This window comes from Aspergillus steynii, assembly GCF_002849105.1.
Source record: "Aspergillus steynii IBT 23096 chromosome Unknown P170scaffold_10, whole genome shotgun sequence".
In the NCBI taxonomy this organism is placed as follows: Eukaryota; Fungi; Ascomycota; class Eurotiomycetes; order Eurotiales; family Aspergillaceae; genus Aspergillus; species Aspergillus steynii.
This window is the reverse complement of record NW_020194407.1, coordinates 1,134,426-1,154,390: the sequence shown is the minus strand read 5'-3', so window position 1 is coordinate 1,154,390 and position 19,965 is coordinate 1,134,426. Positions and strand designations below refer to the sequence as shown.

General features: G+C 48.9%; 1 protein-coding gene across 1 annotated transcript; it reads left to right on the top strand.

Moving 5' to 3' along the window:
- Positions 1-631: 631 nt before the first annotated feature.
- nrps1 (nonribosomal peptide synthase Pes1) lies at positions 632-19,741 on the top strand. Its single transcript, XM_024855184.1, has 8 exons — positions 632-1,426; positions 1,491-1,907; positions 1,976-2,278; positions 2,328-13,842; positions 13,906-14,285; positions 14,342-15,002; positions 15,057-16,675; positions 16,735-19,741. The coding sequence occupies exons 1-8, from the start codon at positions 947-949 to the stop codon at positions 19,441-19,443; spliced, it is 18,084 nt and encodes a 6,027-aa protein (XP_024699188.1). The 5' UTR covers positions 632-946; the 3' UTR covers positions 19,444-19,741.
- The last annotated feature ends 224 nt before the right edge of the window (positions 19,742-19,965 follow it).

The window sequence follows — 19,965 nt, the reverse complement described above, 5'->3', positions numbered from 1 at the left end:
CGTGATCGTCCAATGAGAAAATTTCCTCGCATCGGTTTGTCCCTTGGCTTCCCCGATCTGACACTACTATCTCAAGGACAACAAGAGAGGTACCTCTTCGGCCGGAACTTTGAATGTCAATGAACCGTGCCACTGACCCCAAGTCTCAATGAGAGAGATTTTTCATCAAACCTTCTCTCGCTTAGGAAATGTCTCCGTTGGCCAGCGACAGCCAGCGCTGCCATCAGCAGCATGGCGTGGACCCAGAACATCCGCTTGTCGTAGCGTGACAGGACCCATGAGTTGCGAAGGATTACGTAGGGTCAGGCTGGGTTCGAGACCCAGCTCGAACGTCCAGGATTGTATCCAGACTGATGCATGCAGGGTCGACCCCTGATGTCTTCCAATTTCTCGCCTTCTGACTGCCTGTGTTTCGATTATTTTGGGACGGGGCTTGGACATGCTCCACTCCGTGGCATCCCAACTTTCAAGGCTTCAAGCCATTCGCACATGGGTTTGCATCCCCCCCTGCAAGAAGTACCTACGCCACTCGAACTACTTCGTTTTGCCTCCCCCATTTGGCTTCAAACAGTCGGCGGAAGGTGGGTTCCATCGCCCGTGGCATCGTAGGGTGGCCAATTCGCAGGCTTTCGACCCATCTCTTGAACGCTAACTCTCGTCATTGGCCCTTGCTGACCTTCGTATTCGACTTATGGATGAATGACATTGTTTGTGAACAGCTAGGACCGTCGCTATGAACTGCCCCTTAGCGAGTTTGATTAGTCTATTTTTGTCAAAAAGCTGAAATTTTTTAAGGAGGTCTGATGATGAGGTACCCACGGATCTTCGTCTCCAATTTAAAGCTAAGAACAGGTACAGTGTTGAGTACTGTTAACCGTGCCTGTTGTTTACTTCACACTCGTTTTTGGATTACTGAAGCTCTTCGGAGTATTACTCACAAGAAACCATGGCTCACCCTGCGCAATGCTACCTACCAAGGTTCAGTCCTTCCTCTTGTGGACCTAGACGGCCCGTTTCGATGAAAGTCAGGACGACGCCGTCGCAAAATCTGGAATTACTGGCTGCCTGGCGCCAGGAAAAAATCCACTCGCTTCTCCAAACTGCGTGGGCCCTCCTTCTCTACCGCTATATCGGATCTAAAGATGTTTGCTTTGGCTATCAATACCTTGATGGCTCTGACACCGCAAACCCGTCCACCTTCAGTCTCACCATCAACGAAGATGATTCTCTCCGAGGAGTCCAAAGTAAAGTGGCAGACGGGAGTGGTCTGGCCCAAGAGTTCGGGGCAGACGCAGAGTCGGATTTGGGCCATGATGGCTACATGCTATATAATACTGTCTTAATGATACGCATCTGTTGCGATTCGTCAAATGACATCGGAAACGCTTCTCTACAGCCAGTTTTGGCTATGACTCTGCCAGACAAGGTGTGTTGAAGCAAGGATAATGAAAGTTGATTACAAAACGACCCAACTAACCTGCCAATGCTAGACCCGCGTCAGACTCCATGTGAAAATCATGGAGGACGATGTCAGTGTATTCTTGGAAACCTGGAACGACGAGATTTCCACGGAGCAAATGAAAAGTATCACCAATTACTTTGAGAAGACGATGACTCAAATCCTGTCCGGAGAAGACATTGCGGTGGCAGCTTTAGATCGGTTTACGGCACAGGACTGGTCCCGAGTCTGCAAATTTAACACAGCGATCCCGGAATGCCACGATTGTTGTATACACGAAAAGGTTTATGAACAGGTGCTCCTACGACCGGACAGCGAGGCTGTATGCGCCTGGGACGGGAGTTTGACTTACCGTGAATTGGATGTCTTGGCTTCCCGGATTGCTTTACATCTCCAGGGCCAGGGAGTTGGGCCAGAGGCCCGCGTTGCGCTCTGTTTCGATAAATCCGTGAGTGATATATATTATCCGTCATTATTCTTTTAATTCACATTCCTGTTGCTAATTATCTTACATAGAAATGGTACACTGTTGCCGTGCTGGCTGTTCTGAAAGCTGGAGGTGCCTTCGTGCCTCTTGATCCGACGCATCCAACATCCCGACTGCAATCTCTAGTGAAATCCGTACGAGCGGAAAAATTAATATGCTCCAGGAGACACGAAGAGAATATGAAAGCCGTCACGGAGAACATTCTGCCATTGGATGATGAAGCCATGAAAGAGCTCCTGGCTCTTCCTGAAGAGGGAGCGCTTTCAGCAGAAGTAAAAGGTCACAATGCGGCTTATGTGATATTTACGTCTGGCTCCACAGGAGAGCCGAAGGTATTTGCTCTACAATACCCAGTGAGCTCATGGCACTAATTTCTCGTAGGGCACCCTGGTAGAGCATAGAGCATATGCTTCTGGCGCAGCCGCGCACGCACCCCAGCTTCGTATCGATCACAATTCAAGAGTACTGCAATTCGGCGCACACACATTTGATGCCAGTGTCCTCGAAATCTTGACCCCATTAATACAGGGTGGTTGCGTATGTGTGCCAAGTGAGCAACAACGATTGAACGAAATCGTCCAAGTGATCAACGACATGGGTGTGAACCTTGCTTCTTTGACGCCAACTTTTATTACGTTCATTGACCAGTCAAAGGTGCTGGGCTTGAAAACACTCATTCTAGTGGGAGAGTCAATGTCTCTCTCGCACTTGAACATATGGTCTAAGGTTGAGCTTATCAATGGTTTTGGCCCAACCGAATGTTCCGTTGCGGCGGTCTTGAACAATAAGATGACGCGGTTCTCAGACTGCAGGGACATCGGTCTTCCCGTTGGGGTTCGCCCCTGGTTAGTGGATCCCGAGGACCATGACAAACTTGTTCCCGTTGGCTGCGCGGGAGAATTGATTCTAGAGGGACCAACGCTTGCCCGTGGCTACATCAACAACCCTGAAAAAACCGCAGAAGTGTTTATTCACAATCCAGTTTGGGCCAACAGTGAGGGTGAAACCCACTCGGACCGGAGATTCTACAAAACTGGTGACCTGGTAAGATACAATTCGGATGCTGGCTCGCTGACATATATAGGAAGAAAGGACAGACAAATCAAGCTCCACGGACAGAGAATTGAACTCGGGGAGATTGAAGATAATCTCAATACCGACCCTGCCGTTAAAAATTGTCTAGTTTTCTTTCCGAAGTCGGGAGTTTACGAGGGCAAACTAGTGGCTGTCTTATCTTTGTCTACGGACGGGGATACTAAAACAGAAACAGAAAAAGTGCCTCTTAAGCTTCTGGACCATTCAATTAAAACGACAGCTGTTACCGATATTCGACATCGCTTATCATCACGATTGCCGACATACATGATTCCAAGTGGCTGGTTATGTGTTGAGGCCTTGCCTCAGCTTGCATCCTGTAAGCTCGACCGAAAGACCATTGCAAACTGGGTTGCAGGCATGGAAGAGGTCCCTGGTCAGGACCCATCTAGGCTTCGCAACGATTCAAGCCAAGAGGTTGTTCGATCCACAAATGAGAAAGAGGACCAACTGGCCTCCATATGGAGCCGCGTCCTTAACATTCCCAAGAGCCAGATAAGTCTCGAAGAAAGCTTTCTGAGTCTAGGTGGAGACTCCATTGCTGCTATTACTTGCATGGGATTTTGCAAGAAGCATGGCCTTGGAGTTACAGTGCAAGAAGTGCTTCGAAGCAAATCAATTAGGGTTCTGGCAACACAGGTAACAGAAATAAGCCAGCCTACAGTTTACGAAGAAACGATCGAAGAACCATTTGGACTTTCGCCAATTCAGAAACTTCATTTCAAGGTGCGCAAGGAGGGCCAGGGTTACTTCAACCAAGGTGTTCTTACGCGCCTGAGCCGGCCCGTTAGCGATCGTGATTTTTGCCGTGCGATTGAAACCATCATCAAGCGACACTCCATGCTTCGAGCCCGTTTTACGGAGATGAATGCTGAGGGAGGAGCGCGACAGTACATCACTGAAGACATTGATGGGTCCTACCGTTTCCGCTCGCACAATGAGACCAGCGATGACGAGATCCAACAGGCCATTTCAAATAGCCAATCATGCATCGATGCGTTTGCCGGTCCAATGATTACAGCTGATCTCTTCCACGTTAATGATGGAGACGACTTCCTTTCGATGACTGCCCATCATTTAGTGGTTGATATCGTTTCATGGAGGATCATATTAGAGGACTTGGAGGAGCTTTTGCTCAACCCAAGCGAAGATTTGCCACAAAGCGGCTCTCTTCCATTTCAGACCTGGTCCCAGCTACAGGAGAAGCAAGCGCAGGAAGTCGCAGCCAAGGGCCAGAAAGAACTGGACAGCCTTCCTGACCCCGAGTTCGCTTACTGGGGATTGGAGAATCACCAAACTACATACGGAGACGTTGACTGCGAAACGTTCGAAATGAGCCCAGAAGACACGCGCGCCCTTCTGATGGAGTGCCATAAAAGTCTTGAGACCGAACCGATCGACATTTTTCTCGCGTCTCTCCTCTACGGATTTCGAAAAACGTTTACCGATCGACCATTGCCCGCGGTTTACAATGAAGGTCACGGAAGAGAAGTTTGGGATCCCACAATAGACATTTCACGTACCGTCGGGTGGTTTACAATTTTGCAACCCATTTTGATTGCAAATATTGCATTGGATGACCCTGTTGATGCAGTCATTCAGGTTAAAGACCTTCGACGCCGTGTTTCGGACAATGGACGACAAGACTTCGCACGTCGTGTCCTCGGAGTCGGGGCCCAAAAATGTGATCATCCTGGGCCCATGGAGATTTCGTTCAACTACGTCGGCCAGCATCGGGACTTGCAAAGAAAAGACGGTCTGTTTCATCTCGTGAATCAGATGGCTGGTGAGACTGGCCGGGGAGGCGGAGCTGCCGACTTTGGTGAAGAGACTCCTCGTTTTGCGCTCTTCGAGATATCAGCACTTGCCGTACATGGATGCTTGCGTTTCAGTTTCTCTTTCAACAGATACATGGAACATCAGAACTTGATTCGGGCTTGGGTAGCATCCTGCCAGGATACCTTGAAATACCTCGGCAACAAACTGCAATTCCTAAAGCCAAGACCTACGTTAAGCAGCTTTCCACTACTGTCGCTCAATTATGGAGAGCTGGAGACAATCCTCTCAAAGAGACTCTCGAGTATGGGAATACACTCCCCCGATCTGGTGGAGGACATCTACCCATGCTCGCGCATGCAGGAGGCTATACTCCTCAGCCGCTTTCGTGGCGATGATGGCTTCTACGCTGTTCATGGTACCATGGAAGTGAAAAGTATGGAGGGCAAACCAGATGCCAATCGTCTGGCGCTCGCGTGGAAAAAGGTCGTTTCTAGGCACCCAATGCTCCGAACTATCTTTGGGGAGAATTTTACCAGCCAGAACTTGTTTTGTCAAGTTGTTCTCAAGACATTCGATGCCCGCCCTACCTTTGTGAAGTGTTCGAGCGCTAGTGATGTGCTGGCAATCCTTGATCAACAACCGCCAATGAATTATCATGAACACCAACCATCCCACAGGCTTACAGTCTGCGAAACAGCAAATGGTAGGCTATTCTGCAGAATTGAGATGAGTCATACCTCAATGGATGGCTCGTCTATTTCCCTGATCTTCCGCGATTTGCAGTTGGCATACAGCGAAAAGCTGGATGATCACAAGCCGGTGTTCAAAAATTTCATCGACTACCTCCAGAGCACACCCCAGCAGAATACCATGGATTACTGGTGCTCGTACCTGTCAAAGCTCAAGCCCTGCCACTTGCCCGTACTTACCGATGGCGAATCTACTCCTAAGCAGCTGAAAACCATGCGGTTGAAATTCGAACTGCTCGAAGAACTGCAGAGAGTCTGTGAGCAGGATGGATTGACGCTATCAACTGCTTTTAGCACGGGCTGGGGTCTTACGCTCAAGTCCTTCTGCAACAACGACGACGTCTGCTTTAGCTACATGGCTTCTCTCAGAGATTTGCCTGTCGAAGACATTGAGTCGGTTGTTGGTCCTGTCATTAGTTTGTTAGCTTGCCGGATGAACGCCTCGGGTAGCATACCACTCAGAGAGGCCTTGCACCAGGTTCAGAACGATTACATGGAGCAGCTGCCCTACAAACACGCATCACTCATCGATATTCAGCACTCTTTGAAGCTATCGGAAACGCTATTCAATACTGGAATTTCTTTCAGAAAGCTCCCAAGTTTCAAGAATTCGCCCAAAGAGGCAATTGAGTTCGAAGAGCTTGGAACAATCTATGACCCGGCAGAATTTCCAGTTTTTATCAATGTTGAAGTGACTGATGACGAAGTCTGCCTGGATTTCAATTACTGGACAACAGCCCTGTCAGATGTTCAAGCGCAAAGTGTCGCTCGCACCTTCCTCAAACATCTGGAAAACATCGTTTATTTCCAGAACAAGGAAATCGGCTCCTTGGACGGAATGAGTGATTGGGCCCTGAATCTAATCACAATGTGGAATCGTCGGGTTCCACATTTTATTCAAAATTCTGTTCACGAGGTCCTTGATGAGAAGGCTAAGCTGCAACCCAATGCCCTGGCAGTTGTGGATGGAGATGGCAGTTTTACATACGCTAAGATCAATGAGTTGTCTTCAACTCTTGCAACTTATTTGATCAAGCTCGGTGTCAGCCCTGGGGCTTTGGTCCCAATTGATTTCGGGAAAACGAGTTGGCAAATTATCTCCGTGCTAGCAGTCTTGAAGGCAGGTGGTATTTGTGTCCCGATGGGTGAAAATTGCATACAAAACATCGACCAATGGGTTATCGACAATGAAGCGCAGGTTGCCCTTGCGGCTCCTACCAGGGCACATTTTCTTGAGGGAACTGTCCCATATGCTATTCCCGTGGGGAGCTCCCTCTTTAAATATCTTCCAAGCTTGAATGGGGAGGCTGATTTCTCCATCGACTCGTCAAATGATGCCTATGTGGTTTTCACTTCGGGAGAAACTTCGACACCCAGGCCTGTTGTTCTAAATCATCTGAATATCCTCGCAAGAGCCAAAGCATTTGCTTCAGCGCTTGGCATAGATGAGAAGACGCGGTTCTTCCAGTACTCTGCGTACACATCCGCCATGTTCATCGAGGAGGTCTTCAGTGCACTTCTGCATGGCGGTTGTCTTTGCATTCCATCTGACAACAGCTACGAGAACCTTCCAGTTTCAGTGAATGCATTAAATGCGAATTGCATCAGCATAACGCCATCTGTCGCTTCCTACCTGCAGCCATTAGATGTTCCGGAAGTTCATACCCTTGCATTGTTGGGAGAAGTCTCGCCGACAAGCCTGAATGAGATTTGGTCCCCCAAGGTTCAACTACATACTTTCTATGGCACAGCAGAGAGCTCTTCAACTTCGATACACAAACCAATTACCACTGCTTCGCTGAATGAGCCTCTTATGGGATCAAGAAACGGTTGCCTGGCCTGGATTGTTGACCCCAGTGATCATGATTCTCTGGTTCCTATAGGATGCACTGGTGAACTTGTGCTAGAGGGGCCTGTTGTTGCTAATGGCTACTTGAATGGGGATAAAAACCCAGCAGGTGATTTTATCGAGCGTCCCAGATGGATTGTGGCGTTGGAGCAAACCGCCGGACATCGTGATGAAGAGAATCCTGATCAGACAAAAGAGGGTCGGCGCATGTTTAAGACGGGTGACCTGGCTCGTTACAATTCACATGGGTCACTTGTGTTCATGGGAAGAAAGGCCACAGAGACTGGACCATTATCACAGACGCATATGTGGCAAATGGAGCAGCGCATGAACTCATTTCTCTCACCTCAGCACTGCTGCGCTGTGGAGATGATTGATTACGAGCATGAACCTCGGAATGGCCCGTCTGTCTTCTTACTTTTCGAGAAAGACAACGATGCTGTTGCTGGAGACAGCCGAGCACTAATCTCTGGAGCATCTTCCCAATTCAAAGATATGGCTTCCAAGCTTCATACTCATCTGTCGAGGTCTTTGCCTTCGAGTCATGTCCCAGCTCTGTACTTCCCAATCTCTCAAATACCCTTGAATCAGGCCAGAAAACTCGATCGTCAAGCATTGAGAAGCTCGGCCCGATGTCTATCTGCTGATGCTCGATTGGAGTTCAATTTCAAGGCCTACTCCAACAGCACAGACATAGAATACTGGAAGGAATGTTTGGCCGATGTTGAGCCATGCATGTTGCATGCATTGCCATCTAGGGCACCCCGTGACGGTTTCGGATCCACTGAACTAACTATTTCTTCTGCGTATAACCTGCATGCATTCTGCCAAAATGCCGAAGTGGACCCCAATATGCTTCTCCAAGTCGTTTGGGGCTTGGTTTTGAGAAGTTACACGGGTCTACAGGATGTCTGTTTCGGGCATAGAAACAGCAATATTCTTACTTGCAGACTACGGCTAATGGACGATGTCAAGCTTGGAGAAGTTGTTAAATCAAGGCAGCAGGAGCTCAAGAAGATGCTGCACCATTCCCTTCCCTTGAGCGTGGTTCAACGGGAACTTGCAATTGACGACACCACCCTATTCAACACAATATTTAGCACAGATGAGATAGGTGTGGTCTCCAACGAAAAGCTCCACTCAGGTAACTACATGATTGCTGTCCACGCAGAAGTCAAAAAATGGGTGGGGAAGGTTGTTTTCACATATAGAAAGGAGGCGTTGGCAGATGACAGCATTGCCAATATCGTTGGTTGCTTCGACCGAGTTCTTCATTCTGTCATTACACTTGGCAACAATGGCATTGTTGGTGAGGTTGAATTCTTCAATGATGCTTCACGTCAGAAGCTACTCGAATGGAATGCCACACTATCTGAGCGACCCGACAAGTGTACACATGAGATCATTGGACAGCGGGTTCTGGAACGCCCATCAGCCCAGGCGATCTGCTCTTGGGATGGTGATTTCACATACGCCGAGATTGATCTCTTATCCAGCAGGCTCGCGAGCCACCTAAGATGCTTGGGTGTCAAACCTGAGGTATTCGTGGCAATGTGCTTTGAGAAGTCAGCCTGGGCGATAATAGCACAACTGGCGGTTCACAAAGCAGGAGGAGCATTTGCCTCCATGGATCCTAGTCACCCGGAAAGTCGACTGAAGGACTTGGTTGAGGACATCGGTGCCAAGATCATCCTGTGCTCTTCCAAGTACTTCGACAAAGCTTCCCAAATTTGCGGTACACCATTTGCTGTCTGCGAGGACAGCATAATGCAACTCCCGAGCCACGTTCCTCTTGAATCAGCTCTAAGCCCGACTGTGGACAATGCAGCATATGTTATCTTCACTTCGGGAACGACAGGAAAGCCGAAAGTGACAGTACTTGAGCATGTTGGACTTGCGTCATGTTATACCGAATTCGCTAAAGCGCTGAATTTCAGCTCAGACACTCGCATGCTCCAATTTTCAAGTTTCACATTTGACGTCAGCGTCCTTGAAACGATGGTTGTCCTCATGTTAGGCGGCTGTATCTGCATGCCATCCGACAACGACCGCCTGAATGACATGGCTGGAACGATCCGGAGACGACAGGCCAACACCATAAGCTCCACTCCAACTATTATCAACAATTTGGATCCCAAGAGTGTCCCTGCGCTGACCACAATTATTTGCGGCGGGGAGAAAATGATGGACAGCCATATTCAACCCTGGGCGGACAGATGCTTTATTAACGCTTATGGACCCTCGGAAGCAACCATCATCGCCACTTCAAGCATGAAAGTTAACGGAGATGGAAGGCGTCTCGATGTTGATAGCAGCTCAATTGGCACTGCCACCTTGGGCAGAACGTGGATCGTTGACCCACATGACCATCACCGTCTCCTTCCCGTCGGTGCTGTCGGGGAGCTTGTGTTAGAAGGCTGCAATGTTGCCCGAGGATATCTCAACAATGAGCAGAAGACGAAACAAGCCTTCATTCGCGATCCTGAATGGGTCAAGCACGATGGCTTGAAGAATATCCTTGCGAAACGAGAACGCATGTATCTCACTGGAGACCTTGTTTACTATAGCCCTGATGGCACGATCCAGTTCGTCTCACGCAAGGACACTCAAATTAAGTTGAACGGTGTCCGAATTGAAGTGGAAGAGATCGAGCAACAATGCATCTCGCATTTGCCTCCAAATACCAAAGTGGCTGTTGAAGTGATTGTCCCGAAGGAGAAGACGATGGCAAAGTGCCTGGGGGCCTTTTTCACCATTGAAGAAGAAAATTTCGCGCCGGGCGCAGCTTCTCAGCTCTTGCTGTCCATGTCAGAGGAGATTGCTGAGACAGTGAAAACCCTGCAAGCCTGTTTACGGGAAACTCTGCCATTAACTATGATGCCGAAGCTTTTCTTTCCATTGCGACGCTTGCCTTTATCTTCGACAGGCAAGCTTGATCGCAAAGCTCTTCACGCCATAATCGAATCCCTGTCCAAGAAACAACTCCTGAGCTACAGCAGCATCAGTGGTGGTAAGAAGCAAGCTTCCCAAGGTGGGGTTTCCGGTGAGCTTCAGGGGCTCTGGGAGGAAGCCCTCGGTCTTGCACCGGGCTCTGTTGGCGCTGACGATAGCTTTTTCGGACTTGGTGGTGACTCTTTCTCGGCCATGAAGCTTGTCGGATCCGCGCATTCTCGTGGAATTTCACTCAGCGTGGCCGAAATGTACGCCAACCCGACCTTGACGGACATGGCAAAATGTTGTGGAACTTCGGAAAAGAACACTGGTAACACGAATGTGGAGCCTTTCAGCTTGCTGTCTGATTCTACTTCTCGTGAGGAAATTCTGGCGGATGTGTCTGATCAATCGTCGGTCCCACAAGAATCAATATCCGATATTTACCCCTGCAGCCCGGTTCAGGAGGGTCTTCTTGCATTGTCTCTCAAACAAGAAGGAGCATACATTGCACAGCCAGTGTTCCAACTCTCGGACGGACTGGATCTCGAAAAATTCAAGGCAGCATGGCAGGAGACCGTGAATGAGTTGGACATACTTCGAACGCGTATCGTGCATACCGATTCCATGGGCTTCCTTCAGGCAGTGCTCAAGAAAGAGTCAATCTCATGGACCGTTGCAGGTACAGTTGACGAGGCCCTAGATAGCGCTTTTGGGCTGTCAAACCACAACGGAGGCCGACTGGTGAGCTATGCAATTGTTCAATCCGAGAATTTCGCGACACGTTACTTTGTCTGGACCGTTCATCACGCTCTTTACGATGGATGGAGCGTGCCGCTGATTCTCCGAAGAGTTGAGGAGATGTATCTGAATGCGTCGACCAAGAAGACAACATTGCCGTACAAGAATTTCATCAGCTATCTTGAGAACAAGGATATGTCCGAATCAGATGATTTTTGGAGGTCTCAACTGTCGAATCTGTCTTGCTCTCCATTTCCCCAAAACAAGTCATCTTCCCCAGATGCTGTGCGGGTGGGCAATCGGCACCACAGCAGCATTGCCATCTCTCGATCCCCTAATACTCTAGGTTTGACGCTCCCTGAGATTATCCGCGCTGCTTGGGCTATTGTGGTATCTGTCCACACCAGCTCCAGCGATGTCTGCTTTGGTGAGACTTTGATGGGTAGAAACATTGCTCTTCCGGGCGTTACGGATATCGCTGGACCCGTTCTGACTACGGTTCCAACGCGTGTTCAAGTTGACAACGGTGTTTCGGTTACTCAATACTTGCAAAAAGTCCGAGAACTGACTACTATGACCATTCCACATCAACATTCCGGGCTGCAGCGCATTCGAAACCTTAGTGGCGATTCCTCCATTGCTTGCGACTTCCAAAATCTTCTCGTAATTCAGTCAGAGGAGGGTGGCCTTGATAAATCTATCTGGGCTTTTGGAGACGGCCAAACTAGTGGTGACTTCTTCACACACCCCCTGACTGTTGAGTGCAAGATCAATGAATCTATTCTGGGTATAACCCTCCATCATGACGAGGTTGTTCTGGATAGCTGGTTGGCTGAAAGGCTTATTCACCAATTCGGTTATGTTATTGAGCAATTGCTAGCGGTTTCTAGTGACGACCTTCGCAAAGTTGGTGATCTTGACCTGCTCAGCGCTTTTGACAAGAAGGAAATCTCTCTGTGGAATCAGAGAGATGTCCCTGCCGTCGAGAGGTGTGTCCACGAGATCATCAAAGATAATTGCACAATTCAGCCGAAGGCTAAGGCTGTCTGCGCTTGGGACGGCGAGCTTTCCTACAAGGAACTACATGATCTTGCCTCCTCTTTCGCGACTTACCTTTGTTCTCGTGGAGTTGTACCAGAGATGTTGGTGCCTATTTGCATGGACAAATCCCTTTGGGTGGTCGTTTCAATACTTGGCGTTCTCATTGCTGGAGCAGCATATGTCCCACTGGATCCTTCTCATCCGACATCAAGACATAGTGAGATTATTGAAGAGGTGGAAGCTCGGGTCATTCTTTGCTCTCCACAATATCGCAAGCGCTACGCAGGACTCGTCAAGACAATCATCCCTGTCAGCAAGGAGACCATCAGGGCGTATAGTGCTTTGAGCACCGAGACCAAAAGTATTCACACAGCTCAGCCTTCAAACATGGCAGTTTCGATTTTTACATCTGGCAGTACAGGCCGTCCCAAGGGGATCATTCTTGATCATCGGGCGCTTGCCAGCAGCGGCCTGGCTTTTGGTCCTGTGGTAAACATGAACCACCAATCCCGGTGCTTCCAGTTCGCGTCACTGGCATTTGATGCGGCAATTCTGGAAATCATCATTCCTTTAATGCATGGAGCTTGTATATGCATTCCCAGTGAAGAGGAGCGTTTGAATGATGTTGTCGGCGCCATCCAACGCATGAACGTTACCTGGACTTTCTTGACCCCTTCGATCGCCAGCATCATCGAGCCTTCAACTGTACCGTCGCTGGAGGTCCTGGTATGTGGTGGAGAAAAACTGTCACGAGAAGTGATAATTAAATGGGCTCATTGTGTGAAACTCATGAATGGATACGGTCCAACGGAGACTACTATCTTCGCCGTGATCAACCCAGAGGTTTCTCTCAACACGGATGCCGCTTGTATCGGAAATGCAATCCCCTGCACTTTGACTTGGATCGTGGATCCTGAAAACCATGATCGACTTTCTCCATTGGGTGCCATTGGTGAGTTGGCCTTGGAAGGCCCTGCCCTTGCAAGAGAATACCTCAGAAACCCCGAAAAGACAGCAGAGTCCTTCGTGACTGAACCAGATTGGATGAAGAGCTCAAAGCATTCGCTGCCTTTCCCTCGGAGAATCTACAAAACGGGCGATCTTGTCAAGTACAATCCTGATGGGTCGATTGTGTGTATCGGTCGCAAGGACCATCAAGTCAAGCTTCACGGGCAGCGCATGGAGCTCGGAGAGATTGAGCATCGTCTGCATGAGGACTCCCGGATTCGTCACGTTGTCGTGATAATGCCAACAAAGGGGCTCCTCCGACAGAGACTGGTCACTATCATGTCCATGGAGTCGCTCAATGTCGACAAGAGCATATTGTCAGATGAGACCTGTGAACTAGTCAACCAGCCTACTATGGAACGTGTCTTACCCGACCTTGTTGACATCCAGAAGAACCTTGAGAAACAACTGCCTATCTACATGGTTCCTCAGACATGGGCTGTGCTTAAGAAACTACCAATGCTTGTTTCAGGAAAGCTAGACAGAAAGCGGATTTCAAGCTGGCTTGAGAATATTGACGAACGCAGCTACGGTCGTATCATGCAAGATTATGACGATATTAAGCGAGGAGAGGTTGAGCCCGAAGAGGAAGAAGAGGATGATGGCAAAGGAACCTTGCTCAATACTCTCCGTGATATCTTCGCTCAAGTGCTCAGCATTCCTACAGACAATATTGATCTCAGCCGCTCGTTCGTTAGCCTAGGTAGGCAATACCCTTTGCACAAAAATAATCAGCCAGATGACATATGCTAACAAAAGTCTGCAGGTGGAGACAGTATCATTGGAATGGCTGTCGTTTCCAAGGCCCGCAAGCAAGGAATTGAAGTGACATTGCACAGCGTGCTTCAGAGCAAGTCCATAAGCGAGCTTGCTGCGATGTCTAGCGCAAAGACAAATGCCGTTCAACACAAAGAGAAGTCCGGCGAGTTATTCGGGCTGTCTCCGATTCAGAGGCTGTATTTCGAATCTGCTTCTGCGTTTGACGGTAGTGCACGCTTCAATCAAAGCATGACAGTTCGCATTTCTCGAAGTATTAAACCCGACACTTTGAGACAAGCCGTCCAAGCTGTTATCGAGCGTCATTCTATGTTCAGGGCCCGTTTCACCAAGTCACATGGCGGAAGATGGCAACAAAAGACCAAGGATGTAAGTCAATTCTCCTCATTTTACGGAGAGGACCATGGACTAACATGTGTCTACAGACTGTTGAAAGCTCTTACCGATTCCGCATCCACACGGTCAATAGCCCTAAAGCAGTGTTCCCCCAAATCGGAGAAAGTCAGCAAAGCCTAGATATTGAAAATGGACCAACCTTTGCTGCCGATCTGTTCGAGGTTCAAGGCAGCCAGCAAATCTTGTTCCTTGTGGCCAACCATTTGTGTGTGGACATGGTCTCATGGCGCATTGTCCTGCAGGATCTAGAAGAATTCATTGAATCCGGATCTCTTCACTCCGAAAGGCCAATCTCATTCCAAAGCTGGTGTGAAGTGCAGGTTGAGAACAGCAAGATTGGAATCAACAACATTGAGCTTCCTTTCGAAATGGAGACACCTAACCTGAGCTACTGGGGGATGGATGGTGCACTAAATGTTTATGGCAATGCCAAGATGGAATCCTTTGCCTTGAGCGAAGATGCTACTGCATTAGTTCTTGAGCATGGTCGACGCATCCTCCGGGCCGAGGCTATTGATGTCGTGCTTTCCACTATCGTTCATGGCTTCCGTCAGGTGTTCAATGACCGAGATATCCCGACAATCTACAATGAAGGCCATGGTCGTGATGCGGAGGATTCAACTCTCGATCTTTCAAGGACGGTCGGCTGGTTCACCACAATCTGCCCGTTGCGAGTCAGCAAGGGCTCAGGTAATTCTTTCGCTGTCTTCATGATTGAAATATTGCTAACATATTGTACATTAGACATAATGGAAACCCTGAAATATGTCAAGGACACAAGACGCCAGATCACCACTGATGGACAAGCTTATTTCGCGCAGAACATGCTCCATCAAACAGGCGCTACCAAATTCCCTGTTCCGTTCGAGATCATTTTCAACTATCTCGGCCAGCTTCAGCAACTCGAACGTAACGACTCTCTGTTCCAGCATTTCGGCAAGACGTTCGACAGTGAAAGACTGGAAGTAGCGGGAGACATGGGTCCAAAAACACCTCGATTCGCCCTCCTTGAGGTGTCGGCAATTATTGTCAAAGAGAAGCTTCATGTCTCTTTCACCTATAACCGACAGATGAAGCATGAAAGCCGGATCCTAGAGTGGATGGCCGAGTGCAAGAGAATTCTCGAGGAAGATTTCCTCTACTCCAAGGATCGTGTTCCCGAGCCAACCCTCACTGACTACCCTTTGCTCAATATGACATACAATGGACTAAGGAGGTTGGTCAAAGACACGATCCCAAGTGTCGGAATGAAAAGCTGGGATGAGGTCGAGGATGTCTATCCCTGTTCTCCGGTTCAGGAAGGTATTCTTCTCAGCCAACTTCGTGATCCGCAGAAATACATTTTCCATGTAATCTTCGAGGTTCGCCATCACAATGAGAGGAAAAGAATCGACCCAACCCAACTCCGAGACGCATGGATGATGGTGGTAAATCGCCACCAAGTCCTGAGGACTCTGTTCGTGGACAGCAACTCAAAGGGTGGTTCCTTCGATCAATTGGTCATAAAGTCAGTTGGGGACGAGATTGTTGAATTCCAGTGTGAGGACGATGTGGTGTTCAAGACGCTCGACAGCATCAAATTACGCGATATCAACGAGAAAAGATCCTGGAATCTCCCCCAACAACTCTCGATCTGTCAAACGACTTCTGGTCGCGTTTTCATGAAGATTGAGATGAACCATGCTATCATTGATGGTGGATCCGTTGCTATCATTCTGAGAGACCTGGCATTGGCGTACAATAACAATCTTGTCGCAGGATCAGGACCGCGCTTCAGCGAGTACATCAAATATTCCCGGAAACAAGATCAAAAGGAGGCATTGGCATACTGGAAGAGATATTTGTCTGGAGTGGACCCCTGCCATCTATCGTTCTCAACCAAGGCAAAGGGTGAACGGCAACTAGGTTCCATGATGATGAATTTCGACCGTTTCCCCGAACTACAGCAATTCTGCGAGAAAAACTCGGTCACTCTCGCGACTCTCACTCTCGCTGCCTGGGCGATTGTCCTTCGGGAATTCACAGGATCCAACGACGTTTCTTTTGGATACCCGTCAGCTGGTCGCGACTCTCCAGTCCCTGGAATCCAGGACGCGGTTGGAATTTTCATCAACATGTTGTGCTGTCGAGTCAATTTTGTATCCAATCACACTCTTCTTGATGTCTCGAAAATGGTCCAGGAAAATCACATCAAGAGCATCCCTCATCAAAACTGCTCTCTTGCGGAGATTCAACATCAGCTTGGTCGTCAAGGCCAGGCGCTTTTCAACACGACTATTTCAATTCAGAATCATACCGAGTCAAAGGTCGCCAAAAAGGACATGATCTCTTTTGATACTCAGCATGCGTACGATCCGACTGAGGTAAGATTTTCGGTCACCCATACTCATTAACAGGGTCAAAGTCTAACTATATAATTTAGTACCCCGTGACAGTGAACGTTGAGACCGCGAGGGGCCATGAGGGTATCTTGCTCAGGTTCTGGACAGACGCTGTGTCCGAAAGTCAGGCCAAGGATCTAGCAGATTCCATTGCTAAAGTCTTCACCTGTTTCGTTGAGGAGCCATTCCGACTGGTTTCTGACCTGGCTCTCGCTGAGCCAGCCCACATCCATAATCAACTCCCGAAGGGCCATGGCCTCCCTGACCTCCAAATGTTGAATCACGACTATCTACAGAGATTGATTGATCAACGGGTGAATGAAGCCATCAGCCAAATGATCAAATCAGGGAAGCTCGTTCTCGCCCAATCTGATGGCCAGAATAAGAACCAGCCCAACGAGTATCAACTTAAGGGCTCTGATTCTCACCTCCAAGCAGATGATACCCAAAAGATGACTCTCTCAGACTCAGTACCGACCCTAATGGGCGACAAGGAAACGAGTGAGCTTGAGGGTCGTCTCCGCAAACTCTGGAACACAGCCCTCGGACGGTCTGAAACCGCCATCAAACATCAAGACAGCTTTTTCAAGCTTGGTGGCGACAGCATAACAGCCATGAAGATGGTCGGAGTTGCCCGTGAAGAGGGATTAGTTTTGACTGTGGCCGATGTCTTCAACAATCCTGTGTTTGGAGACATGCTGGCGATTCTCAGCGCTAGAGACAGTCCAGCAAGCTCAAGTGCCAGCACACCACCTCTGACTCCTGAAAATGAGAAAGCCATTGAGACTCCGTTTATTCTTTCCAGACCTGAGACGCCCAACGAGCTAACGGTCTTGAGATCATCGGAAGTTGATTCTTCTTCCCTTCGCGCGGGAATCAGTCCTAAGATTGGTGTCTTCCGGGGAGGTATTGCCGATGTCCTTCCAGTAACAGACTTCCAGGCTCTATCCTTGACCGCGAGTCTTTTCAAATCACGATGGATGCTTAACTACTTCTTCCTCGATGGCCAGGGACCACTGGACATCCGAAGACTCAGAGAAAGCTTCCTGCGCGTTGTCGATGCATTCGACATTTTGCGCACAGTCTTCGTGTGCTTCCATGGCCAGTTCTTCCAGGTCATTCTACGCAAGGTACGGCCGGAAATCTTCGTGTGCGAAACAGACAAGAGTCTGGATGATTATACCGAATCTCTGCAGCAGCAAGACCGCGCGCAGATCCCACGTCAAGGGGAACAGTATGTGCAATTTCACATTGTTAAAAAGAAGATGAGTGACCAGCACCGCATTTTGGTTCGCATGCACCATGCCCAATTCGATGGTGTGTGCCTTCCAAGAATCATGTCTGCCATTAAGACAGGTTATGAAGGCAGCGCGATCCCTCCAACCACATCCTTCTCGAACTACATGCGGGTTCTCCCTGCATCGATCACTCCGGAACACTATCAGCACTGGAAAGCGCTCCTTAAGGGATCTCAAATGACGGAAATCATCCGACGCGAAGCCCCCAACAACTTCCGACACATCGGTGCCTTCACCGAGCAGAAGAAAACCATCCATTTCCCGCCAACAGTCCTTGAGAATGTCACCATCGCAACTGTCATGCAATCCGCATGGGCCATGACACTGGCCAAGCTCACCGCTCATGCAGACGTCGTCTTCGGTCTTACCATCAGCGGCAGAAACGCCACTATCCCCGGCATTGAAGCCACTGTTGGGCCCTGTCTCAATCTAATCCCCGTCCGCGTCAAGTTTGGCGAGCGCTGGACTGGCCTGGATCTCTTCCGCTATCTCCAGGACCAGCAGGTTGCCAACATGCCCTACGAATCCCTGGGCTTCCGGGAGATCATCCGGCACTGTACGGACTGGTCTGACTCCACCCACTTCACGACGTCCGTCTTCCACCAGAATGTCGAGTACGAGGGCCAGATGCAATTAGACGATAACCACTACCGCATGGGCGGCGTCGGCGTCATTGACAACTTCACCGACCTCAACCTCTTCTCCAAGGGCTTTCCCAACCAGCAGAAGCTCGAAATCTCTCTTGGGTACTCTCTCAAGGGTCCCATCCAGTCCCCATTTGCCACTGAGGTTCTTGAAATGGTCTGCGAGACCGTACAAAACCTCATCTCCAACCCCAATATCCCTCTCCCTTCCCCATCTACCTTCCGCACCCTCTCCTGCCAAGTCGTCAACGATCTCCCTCGGTCCTCCGACGAGGTCTTCCTCTCCTCCAACCTCAACAGCCGCAGCATCTCCGAGATCCTCGTCCACTCAGACCTTCTCACTCAGACCTGGCGACAAGTTCTCTCATCCAACAGCAACAATGCCCACCGAGCCAGAGGTACAGGCAACGATCAGAACCCGTACCAGCTCAACTCTTCCTTCTTCGATCTCGGCGGCGACATCCTCAGCATGGCGCAGGTCGTCTGGTTACTCGAACAAGAGGGACTCCAGGTCCGACTGGAAGATCTGCTCGAGCATCCCACTTTCCTCGGGCAATTGGCTGTCCTGACTCTGCACAATGATCGCGCGGACAGACAAAATGAGGACGCAGTGAGGAATGAAACCAACAGCAACAACCACATTGCACCGTCGAATGAGCTCACTACGTCATCACCTGCTCCGGACACATCTTCGGCGTCTGTCTCGTCCAAGGCATTGACGAAAAAGGAGACATGGAATCCGCTCGGTAGGGCCTTTACTTTGGCCCGGAAATTCACGAAATGGGGGTCTGTCTCATCGAGGAATTGATTAAGATTGGTTGATGCCTTCGTTCACCCATTGGGGTGTTGGAGTATCGTCTATCCTTTATTGCCTTTCTTTGGTTTGGTTATGGTTTGGTTCTTGATGCTGGGTTTACTTGCATATATGCATGCATGCCTTTTGACATCTGTGTCTTGTCTTGATTTGAGTTGATTTTGACAGCTCCCTGTCTTTGTTTCCTATGTGCGTATATAATCTGCGATCTCGCATCTGTCTGTCCTTTATACACGTTTACTTTATTTACTAGATTTGATTGTATTTTTTTTAATAGATTCATATTCACATTCAGTATTATCCTTGGATATAACCAACGTTACCTCATGAGACGTATCACTACAAGATTCTAATGAATCAGATAACTAGTATTTTTAACCTGTAAAGTCACTAAAAACACTTTCAAAAGTATACTTATTATCTATGCATTGTATCCATTCATTATTTTAACTAAACAGATAGAATCATCGCTGATGGTGGTATCTCGAACAAAACAGTTAATGTTTTTCCCTCCCT

What these genes read in the sequence shown, in the direction of transcription:
- nrps1 (XM_024855184.1), top strand. Translation starts at nt 947, where the DNA reads ATGGCTCACCCTGCGCAATGCTACCTACCAAGGTTCAGTCCTTCCTCT. An exon ending in CTATGACTCTGCCAGACAAG is followed by an intron (nt 1,427 to 1,490) that starts GTGTGTTGAAGC and finishes TGCCAATGCTAG; the next exon opens with ACCCGCGTCAGACTCCATGT. An exon ending in CCGCTCGTTCGTTAGCCTAG is followed by an intron (nt 13,843 to 13,905) that starts GTAGGCAATACC and finishes AAAAGTCTGCAG; the next exon opens with GTGGAGACAGTATCATTGGA.